This window comes from Lissotriton vulgaris, chromosome 11 (genome assembly GCF_964263255.1).
Source record: "Lissotriton vulgaris chromosome 11, aLisVul1.2, whole genome shotgun sequence".
Classification (NCBI taxonomy): Eukaryota; Metazoa; Chordata; class Amphibia; order Caudata; family Salamandridae; genus Lissotriton; species Lissotriton vulgaris.
The window spans coordinates 428990431-429012454 of record NC_141699.1 but is presented as its reverse complement, the minus strand read 5'-3'; the positions used below and the strand labels follow the sequence as shown (position 1 = coordinate 429012454).

The 22024-nt window shown below is 47.0% G+C and overlaps 1 protein-coding gene across 2 annotated transcripts in view; it reads left to right on the top strand.

The window, feature by feature from the left end:
* PRNP (prion protein (Kanno blood group)) overlaps positions 1–21355 on the top strand; it is a 93419-nt gene extending 72064 nt beyond the window's left edge. For both annotated transcript variants that reach the window (XR_015300921.1, XM_086943518.1), the window contains one exon: positions 18901–21355. Coding sequence is in view for 1 of the 2 variants with exons in the window: in XM_086943518.1 (XP_086799644.1) it covers positions 18911–19603 (693 nt within the window). In the remaining variant the exon portion in view is untranslated. The remainder of the gene's footprint in view (positions 1–18900) is intronic.
* Positions 21356–22024: the final 669 nt, after the last annotated feature.

The window sequence follows — 22024 nt, the reverse complement described above, 5'->3', positions numbered from 1 at the left end:
AGCCATGGCAAACAGTCTGAGGAAGACTCACGCCGCACTGTACAGGAGGTATCGGTTATTGAACCATGGACTGCTGAAAAGTGCCTGCAATTCTGACCGCAGCAGCATAGGCCCCTCCCCAGCTCTGAGCACTTAATCACTCGAACGGATGGTGGCCGCTGAAGAAAGCAGCTTCATGAAAAGGAAAATAAAATCAGGCCATAATGCACTGAATTGAAAAAGATCAAACTACGCAACTACTTAAAAAAAGGAGGACGATCAAATGTAGGGTGCTAGTAAAATCCGAATCACAGCCTTAAACGTGGCTTTTAGTCTATTCTCCCAATGAATTTCCACTGTTTAACTTCGTCATGGGGGGGGGGGGGTGTTTAATATCGCCACATCAAAGGCATCAATCACCCTCCCGCAGGCTTCCCCAGCGCTGCCCCGCCCCCTGCTTCACGGCCAGGCCATCTGTTCCCAGCAGCAGCATTTCTCCTGCGCCAGGCCACATCAAAGGCTCTGTTCCACTTTCACCCACACACCACCACTATCACCCACGCAACACCACACTCACCCACGCAACGCCACTCACCCAAGCAACACCACTTACACACGCAATGCAACTCATCCACGCAACGCAACTCATCCACTCAACCCCACTCATCCACGCAATGCCACTCATCCACGCAACACCACTCATCCACGCAACCCCACTCATCCACGCAACGCCACTCATCCACGCAACGCCACTCATCCACGCAACGCCACTCACACATGCAACGCCACTCACCCACGCAACACCACTCACACATGCAACGCCACTCATCCACGCAACACCACTCATCCATGCAACCCCACTCATCCACGCAACCCCACTCATCCACGCAACGCCACTCATCCATGCAACGCCACTCACCCACGCAACGCCACTCACCCACGCAACGCCACTCACCCACGCAACACCACTCACACATGCAACGCCACTCATCCACACAACGCCACTCATCCACGCAACGCCACTCACACATGCAACGCCACTCACACATGCAACGCAACTCACCCACGCAACCCCACTCACATATGCAACGCCACTCACACATGCAACGCCACTCACACATGCAACGCCACTCACACATGCAACGCCACTCACACATGCAACGCCACTCACACATGCAACTCCACTCACACATGCAACGCCACTCACACATGCAACGCCACTCACACATGCAATGCCACTCACACATGCAACGCCACTCACACATGCAACGCCACTCACACATGCAACGCCAGTCACTCAAAGCAACGCCACTCACTCACGCAACGCCACTCACACACACAACGCCACTCATCCACGCAACACCACTCATCCACGCAACGCAACTCATCCACACACCCCACTCATCCATGCAACGCCACTCACACACGCAACGCCACTCACACACGCAACGCCACTCACACACGCAACGCCACTCACACACACAACGCCACTCACACACGCAACGCCACTCACACACGCAACGCCACTCACACCCACGCAACGCCACTCACACCCACGCAACACCACTCACACCCATGCAACGCCACTCACACCCACGCAACGCCACTCACACCCACGCAACGCCACTCACACCCACGCAACGCCACTCACACCCACGCAATGCCACTCACACACACGCAACGCCACTCACCCACGCAACGCCACTCACCCACGCAACAACAATCACACATGCAACAACAATCACACATGCAACGCCACTCAACCAAAGGCACTCACACCCACGCAGTGCCACTTTAACCCACACTGTGCAGTGCACAATAGGTCTCGCAGTAGGAAAGTTGGAGCTATTGGTTTTGCAAATGACAAAGCCCTTTATGTTTTTAAAATGAAAACAAAAATAAAAGGCATTGCTATTTGCAATTGTAATAGCTCCAACTTTCCTACTGCGAGACCTATTGGCAACGCCAGTGCTTGTTTTGTATGTGTACTCCTCACACTTCTGTGTTGAGCTCTGTTGTTCGTTTTCCCCGGGTTTCTCTCTGTTTGCTCCATCTCCGTGTTCCTTCCTTGTACCTTAATGTTGCTTTGCCACTCCTGCACCCTTGTGTTGCTTCGCACTCCCTTCGTGTTTCTTCCCCTCCTGTGTATTGCTTTACTCTCCCTCCCCATTGAACTTCTCCTCACTTTCCCCTCCAACCAAGGTTGCTTAGCGTGCCCCTTCTTGTTGCTTCCACCCCTTCACTTTGCTCCCCCACCCTCAGTGTTTCCGAACCTTAATTGCTTTCTCCTCCCAGTGTTGATTCACACCACCCACACCGCTTTTCCGGCAAACAGTGACAAGCATTTACAATGCAACGGTCTCGCCTTTGCAAAACGTTGGAGCTATTGGCATTGTAAATGACACATTTTTTATTTATATGTTGGTTTTGAAAACAGATAAATAAATGGCATTGTCATTTACAATGCCAATAGCGTAATCTCTCGCAAATGCGAGACCTATTGCATTTGCACCCACACACACACAGAGCCACACACAGACCCAGCCACACACAGAGCCAGCCACACACAGAGCCAGCCACACACAGAGCCAGCCACACAAAGAGCCACACACACACAGAGCCACACACACACAGAGCCAGCCACAAGGTCCCAAAGGCGAGACCTATTGGCTATGCCCAAGCTTGTTTACTTTCTGTTCCTGTTATCGTCTTCTTGACGTCTGAGAGCAGGGGTAGGTAGTAAGAGAAGTGGTAGATTTTCCAAAGGGGTGATGTTAGACGATCCCCTACGAGTTCAGCTCGGTCAAGCCTTGAGTCTTCGTTACATAACAAGGAAGAAAAGCTCACACTATAGTTATGAGTCGAGCTTTACTAAAGATCTATATTATTGCACTACTAACATTAAGTGGTTTATTTGCACATGCATGCACAATAACGCAGAGCTACAGCTGTTCACAACAGAAATCCAGGCTTGCTGAAATACTAAATATCCAAAGTAGTACAAGTACTAAAAATGGGCCATTAACGTTGCGAAACTGGTTGTGTAGAGTTGGGAAAATAAGGACCACACAAACTAAAATCAAATTGGCAAATATAGCTGTGTGGACCGGGAAAGGGGTGGGGGTAATTCGAATGTCTCTTTTCCATGGGACACACTAGCCAAAGCACTACCTCGTTCTCAGATCCCAAACAAGTTGAATCTCGTATGGAAAGTACCATAGCAAAAGGACGTTCATATAGGGGCTGGGAGGAAGCCCTCCGACGCCCTGGAAATCTGTAGTCCTTCCCTATCTATACCTCCTGGTGCTCCCCAAATACCTGCAGAACGGCTGCTACCCCAGCCGCCATTTTGTGTTTCCACCTTTTGGGGTTAGTTCTCAACATCAACAGGCAAGGGGATATCACCCCAATCACTTGTACGGCGGAAAGACGCCTGTACCCACTGCCAGAAATCAGCCACTTGGGCCTAAAAAGCAGATTGGTAGAGCACCGTCTTCTGGGGAAACACGACTCGATAATAGTACAGATATTGACACTTTGGAGGGGCTCAATCCGGCAGCAGCACAATCGAGGGACACTAAATGGTGCATAGGCGCAAGTTACAAAGCACAAAAACAGGCCAAGGGAGCACCATCAATGCTCCCGATATAAGTAATGAGTCACCAGAGGACATTGAGCATGCCCCCGAAAACACTGTGTCGACCAGCACGATACTGCTTTGATCCTGCAAAACCAAAGATGCCTCGCATATGCCGCTCATGTCCTGAAAGTATGTCACTTCACTTGTTCACCCGCTGCATCGCGCCCAGCCAAGCATGCCATGGGCACTCAGAGGCAGGGGCAGCCAACCCTTAAGTCCCTACCAGTGCCCCTAGAAACCACCCCAAATTTCTATTATATATAAATATAATAATTAAATGTAAACTGCTCAATGCAGCTTAAATCACAGTTCAATTCCAGAGAATTACTGAAGGGAAAATGGCACTGGTGCACCACCATGCTAGCTTGCCTGCATCACTAGAAAACTCCTTCCAACTACCATTGGCAAATAGCTAAACCCATAAAAAAATTAGACCCATTGTGTTTCCCAATGCTTGTCATGCCTAGTTTGCAGCAGCAGAGGTTAGGAATTGGCCACTAGCCCGGGCCAGCAGGCACTGATATATTTATGCGTCTAGGATTCCTAAGGCCCAACCACATTTTCTGAATATTCCTGCCCGCCCCACAAGAAAGAATTGCACAGCAGAAGCACATTGCAAATGCTCTATGGATGAAGGGATGTTGTCTGCCTGAAGCTCCTGCTAGCCATGGCTCCCCAAACCTTTTCCCAGGGAACTGAATACAAGTGAAATCATCTGTGCGGGGCAAGCAAAACCAAAAGTTGTTAATGTGTTCAGAAAACAAATGGACAGAAAGACTGACCCGACAGTGAAGCAAGGCCCCTCACTCGTCGATCAGTGGGGCTTAACCGATCAATTGAGGTAGTACCGCCAACTGAGACAACCAACAGCTCGTGGGGGCATCCGGTTTCCTCGAAAGCCTCCTGTTCTAGGAGGTAGTCGAGTGTGTGAGACACAACACATGGACATGCCCATCTGCCCCACGTCGGGACCCGGTGCGGTCCAGGCCTCCCCCAAGGATCGTGCGATTGAGTAAGCTACGCTTTTAACCAGCACACGGGTCTTCACACAATAAGGACTGCAGCACACGGCACGGAGAGCACTGCAGGCTTACAGGGCAAGCCCGCTGCGGCATGGGAACTGAAATGACAGTGAAGCCGCATAGCTAAAACTGCGGACGCTGGTACCCCCTTTTGGTTTTGCTGTGGGGGAGCAGACCGCAATCGCATATGTAATTCAGCAACAGCAATTTCAAAGTGCGCCTGTCAGAGCCAAGGACCACCCGGCCCCGATTCAACATGTCCCCTGAACTAACCGGAAGCTTCGCCGAGGCACGCACCTGGTGCCCCAGCTCCGAAGTCGGCAGCTCTGGCCGCGAGGCTACACCCTTTCCCCTAATGAACCCCCCCTCGCATCGCCAGCCCAGGTTCGAGCAACCGAGCAAGGCCAGACCGCACCAACCCAACTGAAGGCCCCGAGAGCGGTTGCAACAATTACCGTAAGGTACCTCGGCTCAGGGGCTGCCGACAAAAGAGGGATTATACTAGTCCCGACCCAGGGCCACAACACGCAACGGGCAGGGTGTTGACTAGCCCCATACCCCGGTCACGGGTGTGTTGCGATCAGAGCACACCCCGGAGGATAGGGGCACTGTTTGCATTGCATTAACTAAAATGACTAAACATAGGGTACCGACCACGAGACCGGGGTTTTAACTGGCACACCCCCGGCCCCAAAAGAAATGCGTCCAATGATTTGCCCAAGTCGTAAAGGTTTGTAAAAAACCTCTCTCGATTACCAAGATGCACTTAGCACCTCATCTGTGAAGGATCAGCACAGCCCCATTCCTGCCTCGATAATAGTACAGATATTAATACTTTGGAGGGGCTCAAGCCGGCAGGAGCACAATCAAGGGAGACTAAATGGTGCACAGGCGCAAGTTACAAAGCACAAAAACAGGCCAAGGGAGCCCTTCCGTTACTTACCAGTAGACGCCATGTTTCCCTCTCCAAATGCTCGTCCTCCCATTGTCCACTCTGACTGCACACGGTCTCGCAAGCGCACACCTCACAAGACCTGGCGAGTCCACTTCATGCAGGGCAGAGGGAGATGCTGTAGTGGCAAACAAACCAGATTCGCCAGCCTCGCTGTCCCCTCTACTGAGTGCCCATTCCCGGGAGTCAGGAAATATGCACGTGTGGATATGCTTGGTTTGCAGACAGTGGTTTAGTCCAGCAAAGTCAGGGATCGACTTTCATAACACGCATCGGAGTGAAACGTAGACCCTGAATAGGCGGGTCTTCTATGACGTCGGCACAAGGAGACGGCAGGCATTGCAAGGTGAGATGGTTTCCTCCAGCTAAGCCCCGTCCTTTTCGGATTGGGGGGCGTGTTTTTCTTTCTCCCCTCTTCTCCATTGGATGGAATGTAAACAACAGGCGTGTTTTTGACTTGTTGTTTACCATTCCAGCCAATGGAGAAGAGGGTAGAACAAACTGAAAAAACACTCCCCCAATCCGAAAAGGACAGGGCTTAGAGGAGACAATGACGACACTGAGAACGCTTCTCCAATGGCTGGCCGCCATTCAGGAGGCCAGCCAATGGAGAAGAGGGGCGGGGTTTACCCTTGCTACTCAGAGCCATTAAGTCTCGCTGGCGAGACTGTGCATGTGCGCAGCCTACCCAGTCTCGACCTAAAAAAGTGCTTCATCATCTTGTAGGTGTGCGCATGCATCCGGCGCATGCCTGCAGAATGAAGCAGCCGGTTGCGTATGTTTTTTTCCGCCTGTGTACAGAAGCCATTAGATCCCAAAGGCGTGAGTTATTGGCTTTGCCAATGTGCTTGTTTGTGATTCGTCCCATGCGGTCCCTGTTTTATGAATGCGGGAAGCTCGCACTACTGCTCCTCGTGCATTTTCTGTTCTCTAAGAGAGGGAAGCTTCCTCTGCTTAGCGAAAACTGGTAGGCAATTTTCCATTTAAAGGGCATGATCATTTATATTGTCCGCAGGCGCGGTGCGTCCATTAGGGTGTGGGGGCGTAGCCCCCCCCCCGCCCGCAGCCGCCCGCAGCTCCGATGTTTCTGAACTTAAGTAAACTGAATAGTTTACTTAAGTTCAAAGACCGACGCCGAGGGAGAACTGACATTGCATGCCAGCCAGCATGACGTCAGAAGCGTCATGTTGACTGACATGCATTGTCAGACATGGGGGCAGCAGGCAGCAGCACAACGCAAGTGCGCATGAGTGGGGACGGAGGGCGAATTTTTGCACCGTGCCCACTCATGCGCACTTTTGCTTTAACTTGTTAGCGCATGCCCATTAGGAGCCCCTCAGTCTTCTAATGGGCGTACTGCAGGCGAGGATTAACTGTGCCCTGGCGTCGCAGATTGGCTTAGGGGTTGCCACTCGGTGCTGCTGTTCCTGTTCCGGTTCCTGTTTGAAGATGAGGCGCCAACGATGACCAGGAGCAGAGGCGGTCAGCTAAGTTTTCTTAATGTTATTCTCCCTTGGCGCACCTCCCGACTGCGACCCCAATTCCCCCGCAACCCCCCGCCACCCCCCCTCCGAATACTGCATTGATTTGTCAGTTTGTTAAAGAAGATGAAGATAAGGCGTGTAACCACTGTTCAGGAGACCGCTTCCAGGCACCGAGGGAAGATCAGTGCTTAGTTGAGTCTGTGTGTGAGAGCCTACAGGCCTCAACACTCACTGTCTCTCCCACATGTTATTGAGGCTTTTGGATACAACGCAAGGGTGGGCAAAGGGACTAAAGTGATGAGTTCAAGAAAAAGGCCAGATACCAAGGAACAGGAAAAAGTGGCTGAATGCCAGCACAGTCCCACTTTCCTTTGCAGTGTAGGGTGCTGCAGTGACGAACGGCCTACAATAACACCCGTGTCTGTGGGGGGGCTGCTTCCATTGTTGGGTCTGTGCTGAGCACCCCCAGCTGCTCAGAGGCCCCAGCTGACGTGGTGTTATGTACTGGAGTCTGTCACCAGGCAATGTCGGGCCTAGACAGGCTGAAAGACATGAAACCTATTGAGTGCAGTGCATTGAACATCTATAAACTAGCCCGAAAGTCAGCTCAGGCCTCCTTCTATGAGGAAAAAATTAAATCTGCCTCTAATTCGTCCCGCGAGACCTATAAAATTTTCAAAAACTTATTAAAAATTCCAAATCCCTCCCCAACCCAGTTACCCTCTGTTGCTAGATGCAATCAAATAGCATCTTATTTTCAGAACAAAATAACTACCATTCTACAAACCCTCCCCCCCAAATCTGACAAAATCCCTGCTGAAACCTTGACTCGTTCATTAAATGGTCCTATCCTCGACAGCTTCCATCAGATGACCAAGGAAGAATTCCTTAAAACCCTCTCAGGGATGAAAAGTGGCTCTCCAAACGATCCTGCCCCCATTCATATCCTCAAACAAGTGGGACCCACTATCTCACACCAGGCCACCGATCTCATCAACGCCTCCCTCAGCCAAGGAGTGGTCCCCCATAGCTGGAAACATGCAGTAGTAAAAGCCATACAGAAAAAACCAGGTCTCGACCCACTTGATCTCTCCAATCTTCGCCCTATCTCCCTACTACCAGGGATAAGTAAGATCACGGAGAAGGTTGTTAATCAACAACTATCGGCTTTCTTAGAAGCCAACAACCTTCTTCGCCCTTCTCAAACTGGGTTCCGTCCTGGGCAGGGGACCGAGACCGCCCTTCTTCAAGTGATGGAGGAAGCCAGATGCATCTTGGATTCAGGGGGAACGGTGCTACTGATCCTCCTGGATCTAAGCGCTGCATTTGATACGGTGGACCACGAGATCCTGATACAGCGACTGTCCAACTTAGGAATAAGAAACACCGCACTTCGCTGGCTCACTTCCTTCCTTAAAAACAGAACCTTTCAGGTCTGTGAAGGTACCGAGCGATCCGATTTTTTCCCCCTCCAGTGTGGGGTCCCCCAGGGCTCTTCATTGAGCCCTACACTATTTAACACCTACATGGCCCCCCTGGATGAAGTGGTCTCCCCATTTGGGATAAAAACCATCACATACGCTGATGACACCCAAATGGTGGTCTCTTTTTCGCTAGAGAGTGCTCAAATCAATAACCTTCATGACTGCCTTGAAGGGATCTATCAGTGGATGTGTGATTCAAGACTGAAACTGAACGGCTCTAAAACCGAGCTCATGCTACTGGGACCACAAACATCACTCCTCCCCAGCGCAATGTGGCCCTCTTGCCTAGGGACCCTTCCCCAACCCAAGCCGGAGCTCAAAAGTCTGGGTTTCTGGTTAGAACAGGACCTTTCTCTTAAAACCCAGGCAAAAAAAACCGCAGGTACCTGCGTAGGCCTACTTCGCTCAGCCAGGAAAATTCTCCCCCTGCTCCCTGCCCCCTCTCAAAAGCTCCTAATACAAGGGCTGATATCATCGAGGCTAGACTATGGCAATGCCCTTTTCCTGGCAGCCCCTGAAGCAACCCTGAACATCTTGCAGAGAACTCAAAATGCCGCTGCTAGGCTCCTGACAGGCACCTCCCGCAGAACATCAGCTAAACCTGCATTGAAGACCCTTCACTGGCTCCCAATCCGTGAAAGGGTCAAATTCAAGGCACTATGTATAACGCACAAAGCTCTACAAGATCAGGGTCCCCCGTTGCATAAAACTAGGCTCTTCCCATATAAACCCAACAGATCTCTGCGTTCCTCCCATGGCAACTTGGCCACAGTACATAAAATTAGGAAAGCCCGTACTGGAGGACGTCGTTTCTCAGTTGCAGCAGCAATGCTGTGGAACGCCCTACCCATCCATCTTCGAGCAGAAACGAATCACAACAAATTTCGCAAGCTTCTCAAAACCCACCTGTTCCCACAATAATTTGCCTATTCCCTTCCCGTTTTTTGCTTCCCCCCTCAATGGCTAGTACAATCCCAGCGCTGGGACGCCCCCGGGCAGCCATGCGCTCTAGAAATCCCGTTTTCATTTCATTTCATTTCATTGAAGGGTGAGTGATGTCTGTGTGAGTGCAGGGTGAGCAGTGTGCCTGTGTGAGTCCAGGGTGAGTGATGTCTGTGTGAGTATAGGGTGAGCAGTGTGCCTGTGTGAGTCCTGGGTGAGTGATGTCTGTGTGAGCGCAGGGTCAGCAGTGTGCCTGTGTGAGTGATGTCTGTGACAGTGCAGGGTCGGTGATGTCTGTGTAAGCGCAGGGTGAGCAGTGTGCCTGTGTGAGTCCAGGGTGAGTGATGTCTGTGACAGTGCAGTGTCGGTGATGTCTGTGTAAGCACAGGGTGAGCAGTGTGCCTGTGTGAGTCCAGGGTGAGTGATGTCTGTGACAGTGCAGGGTTGGTGATGTCTGTGTAAGCGCAGGGTGAGCAGTGTGCCTGTGTGAGTCCAGGGTGAGTGATGACTGTGTGAGTGTAGGTTGAGCAGTGTGCCTGTGTGAGTCCAGAGTGAGTGATGTGGATGGGTGAATGCTGGCTTAGTGATGTGTCAAGGAAGGGTGAGTAATGGGTCTATGAGTGCAGGGTGGCTGTGCCTATGCGAATGCAGGGAGAGAGATGAATCTGTGCAAGTGCAAAGAGACTTATCTGGCTACTCCCAGAGATGTATTGGCCAAGATACCTCTTTCTCAAATGTGCTTAAGAATGCACCATTTGCCCAATCTTTTTTTTCAAAATGTTCTCGTGGGAGAACCCCCGAATCCCCCATAGGTGGTTGGGCCTCGCTCGCTGCGCGCGCTCGTCACAGTGCAGTATTTACGCCACACCACTTTCGAATGTCACCAGCTGCCCCTGATTGTCCGTGCTTATTTTGATTGCATTTTGACATGCCTATTCCTGTGTTAATAAAGTGGAAACTAATACATTAAGCTCCAGAAAGCGAAGGAGAAATTACAGATAAAACTACCCGCGCTTCGCTTGATCCGGTGCACGGTATGCAGTTCTCAATGTAGATGATAAAAAAACAAATGCTCTGTATCCACTAGAAGGCGTTTGAGAAAAATTAAGCAAAACAGTTATCAGGAACATTTACACTGCCCTCCTATTTTTTTTTTTTTTTTTAGGAATTCAATGTCATTTCTATTTGTAACATGTGGAAAGATGCCCCTGTTTTCTACCCAGGCAGAATATTCATCTACAAGCAGTAAAATGAATCCTTGTACCCTCATATACAACAGGCCAACAGAAGGGACTACATGTATACATAAACATTATTTACTGTCGCAATCATGCATCTGGATAAGCAATAAAAGTAACATGGGTTTTTCTAACCTACCATGCACCGATCTAACCTCTTTGCAAAAGCGATTACTTGGACGTATATAATTATCCATAAAAACGAACTTGCTCCACCCTACTTATGTATTTAAAAAGTAAAATAGCACCGCATGCCACAACATAAAGACCGAATTCTGTATTGGTGTTTAATTTATGTCCCTGTAGCTGATCTTTATCGTGGCGAGGTCAGTCTGACAAATAAACAATCACCACTTGACACATTGATCGGATTCGCTTCCGGACTGAGACGGGGAGGGGCCCGTGATGCTGCTTGCCGTCCTAATTGAGATGCCGCCGGTAGCGTTTGTCGACCTGTTTTAATAATGGATGCGTTCTCGACGTCTCCATGGCAACGGCAAGGAGATGCAAGTGCACGCGCTCTAGAGCCCGAGGATCATCTCATCGACAGCCATGTACGGATCCGCGGACTAGCTTCCCCACTCAGTTGGCCCCTTTATGTGGACGCAGAAAAAAACCACAGCGGGACAAGCAGGGCCTTTTGAGGGACAGCGTTAAACTGCGGGAGGTAAATGCAAAGAAAAAATAGCGAGGGTTTGGTTATGAAGTAACTATGTCAGCTCTCATTGAGTGAAAAACGGGGGTTAATAAATGCCAATCCGAACATGTTAGGGCCACTTTACAAGTATTGTTTACTTTTCGCCTTCACTGTTCTCAAAAAATAAATCATGCTGCCTACTGAGTGCATCTGAGATTTCAGAGACAGTCCCTGGTGACAGATGAATGCCCAAGAGGGGCTAGCTGCGTCGAAAATCAACAACACATACCTGGATTATATCATGGAGGAAGTGAACATTAAGATTTTCCTCACTTGTCTTAAGAAAATTCATAATTTTATGACAGAAGCATTTTAGATGCCACAAATATTATTTTTACTTAGACAGGCGGTATCGAGGATAGGATTATAAAGTGCCTAATTTTCCGGACTGTGCGTTAATTTGCGCTATTGTCAGTTGTTGGTGACTGATGTTTTAGCGAACGGTATTTACCCGAAATCCAGCCTTTCAGCTAAATTGCATAATGTACACATTTTAGATTCCCCAGCTGAAGGGTAAGAGAGGGAGTTTCCTGTGCTGTGTTTCCAGAGGAGAGGCCGACAGATAAACAAGAAACATGCCTTCTAGCTATAGTGTGCTTCTACAAAGAAATGCAAATGTTAGCAACTGGGTAATCTACATGTTATTGAAATCTATACTTTAGAAGCATTTTTTTATCTTTAACTGGAATGTATATGTACATTTCGTTGCATCCTAGATTATACTGCGTATAATGCACGTTTAAAATAATGACCTAAGTATTCACAGTGCTTTCAGGGACCTCCTAGCACTAAAAATATACATCACACTTTCCTGCTGCACCAAACAGGATTCAATTCTGTGGGTCTCTGTTTGCACACATAGACATATGGAGTGATCATATTAACCAAGAGAGGGTTCATCCCATAAATAATGCATTTCCCACTGATTAGTTTAACTCTCATTTATTTTTCTGTTAAGGTGTGCGTAATTTTAAATGTCGTTACTTGATAGTGAAAGATCAGCAAAATAGATAGACTATTTTGTTCTTTTTAGCAACACGTTTGATTCCGCCTACGCGCTCACTAGCCCTGTCCCCATTGCAGTGTCCATACGTTTTTTTTTAACGCACTTCAACCGCTGCAATGAAAGCTTAGAGATGAGCGTGGCAACAAATTAACAAGCTGAGCTGAGTCAGGACAAAGCCAAAGATCTCAGAGCCCCTGCACGAGCCGAGCCCTGATATGCTTGTTATGTAAATCATATAACAAACTTCACATACAATATGAGAAAGTCGATTCAAAATTCAAAAGAAGAGTAGCATTGATGTTAATATATCACATTATAGTCGATTAAATCAAATGCAATAGGTTTTTCTCCAACTGGTATTCAGAACTGACATATCTATACTACTATTATAAAGAGAGAACTGTGTCCTTTGAGCCAGGTAAACTCGAAAAGTACACCACCAATCCAAACACCCAATACATCTTTGAAAACGTCAGGGCAAGCAGAAGGACACAGGCTATATAAAACCAAAATATATATGTTAGAAGGGAAACGTAATTTTTAAGGGAAAGTAGTCCCTTAGAAGTAGCGCCAGCTAACGACGTGCATGCTGATGCGTGCTGACATCACGGGGTAGCGCGGAAGCCGGAAGCAACACCCTGCGAGAAGGGGACAGGAGAAAGTGAGCGACAGCCTCCAAGGTCCGGAGCGAGTAGAGGAGCGTCGACATGCCCAGGGGAGCGCAGAGTAAGAGCGGACAGGAGAGTCGGCAGAAGCGGCCAGGACCAAGAAAACGAGCGCAGAGAACCAGCGGACACGAGCGTGGGCAGAAGCGGCCAGGACCAACATAACGGGAGCAAGTAAACACTGTAAGAACGCTCTGCTGCTCCCGGACGCTCTGCAGCGCCTCTCCTGCTGCGATGCTGCCCCCAGCCCCCTTCTGCCCCGGGCAACGCCGAGGTGGGCTGCTAGTTTTAATGTAATTTCATATGTATTAATGAAGAAAAAAGAGTTTTGGTGAAGTAACATTTTTGCCTAAGGTCACACAATTTAAGCGGGGAAGCTGCGATTTATCCAGATTACTCATGTAACTTTGTACAAATCAGCCAGGAAGTGGGTATGTATTTGTCTTTCCTTATGTTAAGTCTTTGGTTGTGCTTTGTGCATTTTATATGAAGTTTTTATACAGCGTAAACTCAACCCTAAGGTTATGGAGCACTTTGCATGAGCACCTCTTACATTACACAAGGTCACATCTACTGTTTATAGGCATGGGGTATAAAGGTGGTTTGCCAAGATTCACAGGATGTTGAGCCGATGCTAAAACATGAACCTGATTCCCCAGTTCCAAAGTCTGCAGCCCTGGCCCTAACACCACATCCTTGGTAGATGGAGGGAGGCAAGCAGAAGCCACATGTTAGCTTGACTCGGTAGGGGCTCGAGGTTCCAACCAGACCTTGAGCTAAGCCAAAGACAGGCTTGAGGCTCAAGCCTGGCTCAAGCTTTCATTGGCATGCCCACCTCTATAATAGCTATATAATGTCTAAAAAGCAGTGGTATTAGTTTACGGTTTCCCACATTCCCTTACCTTCATTACGGACCTTTTTTATTGTTAGATATTGTGTCAGATTAACCTGTGATCTGTATTTATTTATATAACACAGTGCACTACTCATTTTACAGAAAAAAGCTGAGTATGATTCTCTGACTAGAATTACGTGTTAAAGGTTATAACGGTTTTGTTCGAAGACTTATCTTGGCCTCCCTGATCTCTTTGAATTTATTGATACTTATCCCCAAAACCATAATTACTCATGGAGCAATGCTCTGACAACCCACTGCAGAGATCTGTGTGTAGCTACAGGGAAAATGTTTGATTCATAGTGGGATCAACCTAGCCTTTTTTCCTTCACAGGTAGATACAGTGGTTATCATTCAGTTGAGTAGTAATAACATCTGTTTTATGTTTATAAAAGCTCCTAGTAATGATTCAGTGTTGTGTTTATTGGATGCAGGGCCAATATTTAAACATATTGTAAGCTTGAACCTTTCTTGACCCTAAACTGTAAATTTCTCCCTCTAGGACCCAAATCTACCGCCCTCTCTGGGGCCCTATTCTATCGCCCTCCCAACCACTCCTTCAGTTTTGGAAAATGGGGCTTCAATATTGTGTCATATGAAGATGACACCCAATTGATGCTAGCCTTCCGCCAATCGGATGGGTGATCTAAGCAAATTATCAGGGGTGCCTCAGGCCAGTGGTCAATTGGATGCATTACAATTGCCTTAAGCTGAACTTAGACGATTCAGAGATCCTGCGCTATTGGGATTCTTCCCCTTTGGATGTTAGAAGTATGTGCCCCAAAGGATTAGGGAAGCCCCCAATCTCAATGGTGATGGCCAGATACCCAGGGGACCTATACTTTAAGCCGAAACAGCAACCTGTTTCTCTGTGTTAAAATCTCTAACAAAGACTATTACGTCTCTGCCCATACATATACAGAAAGACATTGACAGCCAGACTTGACTATGGCAATTCTGAACATTCATAAAAGGCAGTCCATCCATGATGTCCTTAAGGCACTGCATTGGCTTCCTGTCAGACAACAAATCAAATTTAAAGCTTTAATGATCACTCACAAAGCACTGCACAAAAAGGCCCCACTTACCTTCAGGATCGAGTAAAACTGTATGCCCCAAACAGAGCATGTCGGCCAGCTAACAAGTACCTTCTTTGTATTCCGAAGGTACGAAAGACCAGAATGGGTGGCAAATCTTTCGTCTTATGGGCAGCCAGGCTGTAGAATGCCTTGCCAAAGTTAATATAGGAAACTAACATGGAATTGGCATTTAAAACGGGCTTGAAGACCTTCCTTTTTACTTAGATGTAATTTGAACGTCAATTCCATATTGGCTTAGTACCAGGATGCTCTATTTTGGAGCAGCTGTTCACGCTCTACAAATAGATCTACATTTATTCATTCACTCATTCATTCCGGTAAAGTGCAACAGGACATCTAACCCAGTCCCCACCGTTCTTTAATAATTGGTCAAAGAAGGACTCCTCAGCTTTCAATGTCATTAGCTCACAATGTTTAAAGATTGAGAAGGACAGGCACCATTCTCTAACCGATGAATAAATCAGATCTCATCTGAAATGCGTCCAAATTGGTTATTGGGGATTTGGCTCTCTAATTGTCTGTAAAGGGACATAATGTGTGTGCTTAACAAAACGCCTAAATGAATAAAAGAAAATACTACCTGTTTTCTGTCATCCTACCTCTTTTCCTCTTGCATTTTCTTTTGCCTTCTCTCTTCTATTTGTATGCACCACTTGGGAAGGGGTGCAGCTCCTGGTATTACTCCCATTCAGCCTGTTTGCAGTGGCACTTTTAAGAATCGCCCCATTCACACCACTGTCCTACTGACCACAGGTTGTTTCGGAAGGTTTCTGCTCAACCATCAGGTCTAAGTTCCTGGTTGAAGGGGGACCCTGCAGGAGTCTGCCATTTTCTTGATGCACCTATCTCATAATCCATTTCATCACTTGATGGAGAGATATCCATTACCAGGGTGAAATTACAGCTTGCCCTGGAAGAGTGTTGAGGTAGTAAATAGGCAATCTCTTTGCCGCAAACTTACTCCCGCTTCCATTGTTTGAAATTTCTGGGACTGAGGAAACCTCTCCAAAGCTGTTAACATAAAATTGATTCCATAATCCTCTGTTAGCCGTTCAGCATTTGCGATTTACTGCTCTCCTAAAATCACACCTTATTGACATGAAATGATCACCTTCATAACTACCCATATCAATTTACCCATGCATGTATAACTGCTGACTTAGTTGGTAGTGTCTTTGTGGGGAGTAACCCTCCATAGGTGATGTATTGGTGAGGTTAGGTTTTCCATGGTGATCAGAGGTTCCTCATATGTAAACACAGCCAATCAATTATGGCCATTCAATGTGAAATCTAAAAGTAGTATTTCATATTATGGAGGCCCATTCCCTCATTGTACGTTGTGCAATATCATTTTGCCACGACTACCGAATAGCAAGTCCCTGGACCCACAATGTTTCCTTTGTATTTCCTGCAATGTTTAAAAACATTTTGGCCACTTTCCTTTATCCTGTAATGAGGAGTTCACCACAGTGTTTCATCCTTCTTGGTACCTGCCTCACAATTAGTCCCCACATGCCAAGCAGGATTTACATCTGGGCAATATCTGTCCCTCTGTAATCTTTTGACATTCAGGGCAACATTTATGAAAAGTGACGCATCGTTGTGTGAAAACAGCGATACGTCACTTTTCATTGCGCCCTCCTTGCGACATGCTGGATGCGTCATATTTACAGTATGACGCATCATGTCTCAAGGAGTTACAGATACGTCAGTATTTCTGACATATCTGTAGGCGCAAAAATGAGGCATTACAGGAGTGTGTCACGAAAGTGACGCAATTCCATCAATGGGTCATTTCACAGGGACCATTCCCATGTCTAATGTGCCTGCATCAGTCTTATGCCTGCTGTGAGGCAGGTGTAAGATATTGATGCATTTGCGTCCTAGAAGTGGCGCAGTGAAATCTCATAGATTTCACTGCGTCACTTCTACGAGGCTTACTTGCGTCAGAATACCCACCCTGCATACGTTATACCTGGCGCAGGTATAATGTGGCGCAGGGCATTACAAAGTAACGGATCTACCTAGATGCGTCACTTTGTAAATATTACGCAACATGGCTCATTTTTTACCCTCATGGTGCGTCACAAAAAGTGATGCACCGGCAGCGTAAAAGCCCCTCAATGTTTGGCATGAAGTAGCATTAACGCCTTGACAGTGATGGTGTGCAAGAGAGGAGAAGGTAAATCTCCTATCTCCAAGATATCTTTCCCGCCATATCATGTTCCCTAGAAACCAGTTTGTACCTGTTACTCCAAGGATATACTAATATGTTGAAATCCCATTTGACCGCTAATGTCCCTTCTGGGATCATCAATGATACTTGGTGAATTTCATTTACGAATCATGGGATCCGAGGCGGTGAGAGTACATGACAATTTAGGGACCAAGTGCTCATGATAGTCCAGACATTTCTGCCCCTCATAAACCTTGTCTGTCCAGATCATTCAGTTTCTTTCTTGCATAAGATTGCTGTTTGTCTGGACCCTCTCATGAATCCCTCACGTATGACCTTGTTAAATGAAATTGCCTCAAAAAGAACTGCTCTTACAGTGGTACTGGTAGTAGGTACCCACCCTTCAGTGAAAAACGCGAGCTTGGTTGGGACGACATGCAAGCTCAAGGCTTCTTACCCGAGAGGCAGGCGAAAAGGTAGTTACATTCACCACTGGTGTTGGGGTTTGGAGGGGTGGGGAAGATCTGCAACCATCAGCTGCCAATACTCCCTAAGAATCAATGGGCCCAATTCACAGAACTTATCTGAGAAAAAAATCTTAAACTTACTACTTTTGGTATTCACAGAAGGCATTTAGTAGTAGTAAAGTTAGGATTTGGTCTTAAGTCTGTCTTAAATTTGTCTCAAATCAAAATTAAGACAAAATCCTAAATTTAAGACTACTAAAATGCATTCTGTGAATACCAAAAGTAGTAAGTTTAGGATTTTGTCTCAGATTAGTTCTGTGAATCGGGCCTTAGCCTCTACATCCCTTGACTTAAAAAACAAAGAACACCCTCAGGAATGAATATCACATTAACTCTTTCACATGACCACATTTAACCTTCCATGCATTTTGTTAGGATTACCCCAGTCAACATAGCCAGACATACATAGAGTTATTACTGAAGCTCACGATTCGTGCACCTGTGTTAGTTATAAAACTCTCTACTAATAAGAGACACCTGGACAGCCACTGGCTCCTTCTCGATGTTTCCATATCTTCTCTCATATGCTGTGACAGGAAGTATTGTGAGACCAGACACCTAGCAAGGGGGGGGTCCGCCATGGGCGACACAAGTTTTGGGGGCAGCAGCCTCCCCCCCTGCTCTTACCTGCGGCCATCACAGGGCGGCAAAGGCAGGAATCGCTAGCACCCCCTGCCCCAGGCTCTTACGTTCGACTGCCGTGGGCGGCAAACACCGGTAACGCTACGGGCAGTTAAAGGTCTAGCTATCTCACTGTGTGCCCCTGTCCCGAACACAAGTATACACAGACCTAAAGTCATCCTCTTAGGCAGTTTGTCAGTAGACCGTTGCTGCATATTTGGCCTCAGTGGAAAAAAGTGGTCAGATTCTCCCCAAATAAGTATTGTATAAAAAAAATTGTCTCCTTAAAAATTTTAAGTGGAACACATACTGTAATCCCCCATATTTAGGCCCTTATCCTTGGTGAATACTTTTGTTACAGGTAAGTAACATTGTCACACAGGTTTATGTACTTAAGCTAGGAAACAGTAGAATTAATAAAGAAATAAATTTAGAGTTTAATACAAACATGTATTTTCTCTCTCTCTTGTAGGTCAGTAGCCATGGGAAAAAGATCCATCGTCTGCTGGGTCCTGGTTCTTATTGTAACCATATGGGCTGAAACATCCCTCGCCAAGAAAGGAAGCAAGAGCAAAACTGGAGGGGGTTGGGGAAGCAACAACAACAACCGTAACACTGGTGGCACCTGGACCAATTGGAACAGTGGAACCAATTGGAACAGAAATCCAAATCCAAATCAAAACTACAACCCCCAAGGCAGCAACTTCAACAACAAGCAGTGGAAGCCACACAAACCCAAGCCCAACATGAAAATGGTGGCAGGGGCCGCAGTCGCAGGTGCAGTCGCTGGTGGCATTGGGGGCTATATGCTGGGCAACGCAGTAGGGAGGATGCGGTATAACTTCGATAACCAAGACGATTACTATTATTACAACCAACATTCTGGACGCATGCCGGACCGTGTCTACCGTCCTAACTACATTGACAACCGCCCAGTCACTGAGGAACGCTTTGTGACCGATTGCTACAACATGTCTGCAACAGAATTCATTTATAAGAATGATGAAGGGAAGAACACCAGCGATGTTGATCCTGCGGAAGTTAGAGTGAAGTCCCTTGTGATTACCCAGATGTGCCGGAGCGAGTACCGTATGGGAAATGGGGTGCAGCTCTACTTCTCAAAACCCCTACTGGTTATCACCGTCCTGCTTCTCCTCTACTTTGTAGTTCAGTGAGAGGAGGAGTGGATCCTTTAAGTTTACAGTTGGTTAAACAGTTCTGAAATGGCAGCAAGGAGAGTGTGTGTGTGTGTATATATAGCCTACACAGATGTGGAGAGTACATTTTCTCACTTTCTATTTTTTGTTATATGTGGGGTTCAAACTTTGGAGTCCTCCATTAAGAAAAAGGTTCTCTCCTATAGTAAGAAGCGATCATCCACACATAAAACTCTCCTTTATATGTTTACAGCTTCTGCTTAGGAAGTGAGTCTAACTCTTGTTATGTGTAATACCTCCTGCTCCATTCATCTTAGACCACTGGTACCCACTTAAAGTTGCTTTGTGGAGTAAGGAAGGAGGCAAAGTGCAAGGACATCCATGCTAGGGTGCATCATTTCTGCATTCCCTTTCTAGTAGAGGCAACCACTGCAATTATTTCTCTGTCACAATGCCTTCACTATAGCCTCAACACTACCATCCTATCTCTGACCACTACGAAACACTGCATTTCTGGGTTCTGCCACACCACAATCAGAGATAAACCTTACATTGAGGCACTGTAGTTGTGTATCCAACTACATTACCTACTCTATGCCTGGCCATAGTCTGAGTGGCCACTAGGTGGGCATGGTACTGCCCCATTCAAAGCTGAGACAGACTCTACAGTGACCATTTGTCTCGCAGAGGCAGAATACACGCCTTTCCCCACCTCTCCACTAATGTTGTACCCCGTATGGCCATTAGCTGTCACTGCCACACTGATGTATGCCCTTACCCAAAGCAAGGAAGACTCTCCAGTGATCCCATGCTGCTTAAAGGCAGATACATGCCATGCTTTGGTTCTCCACCATTGAGGTAATCTGACTAGCCACTAGGAGGTGACTGTGTTACTCCAGGACCTCCCTCCACCCAAATCAAAGGCAGAGATGTAGTGATCAGTTATTGTAGAGAGGCTGAAGTACCTTCCCCTCTCACAACCTCCATTCTGTACTGGGCGACTAGCAACAAAGTGCAACTGTTGTGCCAGTGTCATCTTGTTCTTCCTTTTCTCAGAAATCTAGGGCCCCTGTTGGCTGCTCCACACTATAAACACAACCCTGCATGATCCACCTAAAAAGATGCCCATCGTCCACAGAAATCACCAACTTCTTAAATACCAGACTCATGCAAGGTGACCTCCTACAGGCAGTTGTTGAAGCTTGCTTGAGAGTGGGCTGACACATTAGCAACAGAATGCGCTGGTAAATAATCTCTATTCTAGAACATGCTCTAAGGTTTCATTAAATAAATAGTTGAGGCCTTTTTACATTTACGTAATAACCTATTTCCACTTGAGATCTATCTGTGAATGCTAGAGAAGGTGTTAACCATCTCTTTCGGAGCTGAGTTTTGCATGCTTGGCCTTTTTGTCCTCCCACTTCATGTATGGTTCTGGCCTAGTGGCCCTCTCTCTGAATGGTTCTGAGCCTCTCTTTGAATGTAGCCAAAAGCCCTCTAGCGCCCCTAAAGCTGAAGCTCTATTTTGTACTCTCTTTTAATTGCAATTTTCTGGATGAGCAGATTCCTCCTGCCTTTTCATTCAGTAGAGGAATTCAGTAATGTCTTCTGTAAAATGGATATACAACTTTGTTACTTTGTTTGCATGTGGCTTGCACAGGTGTCTTAATTTTTCTGTGTTGAAAGCAGCCTGTTAGCTGCTCCCTTGGTTTTGAAAAAGATGAATTTTCAGCCGAACCCCAATAAAAGCACCTTTTACATATAGAAAAATTACCTTTTTTTCTCGTCAGTTGGTAGACATAATATACTTATGGCATCTCGTTAACTTTTAATTGATGAACTAGTGCTTAGGCTGTCAAGTCCTAAATTAACTACAAAGAAGGCATAAGCAGAGATCTTCTGCTTGGAATTCAAAACAAATCTTTAATGGTTACGAAGAGGATATTTGTAATGATATGTGCAGGTTTGCCTTTAGTTGTACTGGGTCTTCACCTTTCAGACTGTGTTTGGAGAAAACAATGCCCAATAAAGAACATCAATGGCATAGCCAATAAGTATCGCCTTTGGGACCTTATAAGAGATTATTTAGGAAAAGTACTTACCTGTACTTAAAAGTGCTGTTTCAAAAGGCCCCTGCCTCTGGATGTTTTTATCTGGAGCCAGGAATCACAGCAGAGTGGAGAGGGGGAGGCCGGTCTTCGACAGGAGACGGCCCAAGCTTCCTGAACACTTTTCTAGCTTTCCTGAAGAGAGTAACTCTCCCAAGGTCGGCCGGTGTGCGCCGGCAAAGCTGCCCCATTCTCCCCAGCACAAAGCCCATGCTAGCCATCTGGTGTGCAAGCAGTAACCAATAAAGTGTTTTTAAAAAAGCACCGCCATGTTGAAGTTGTGTTCACAGCACCACACAAATCCAGTGGAATAAAAGAGTGCGGAAAACAA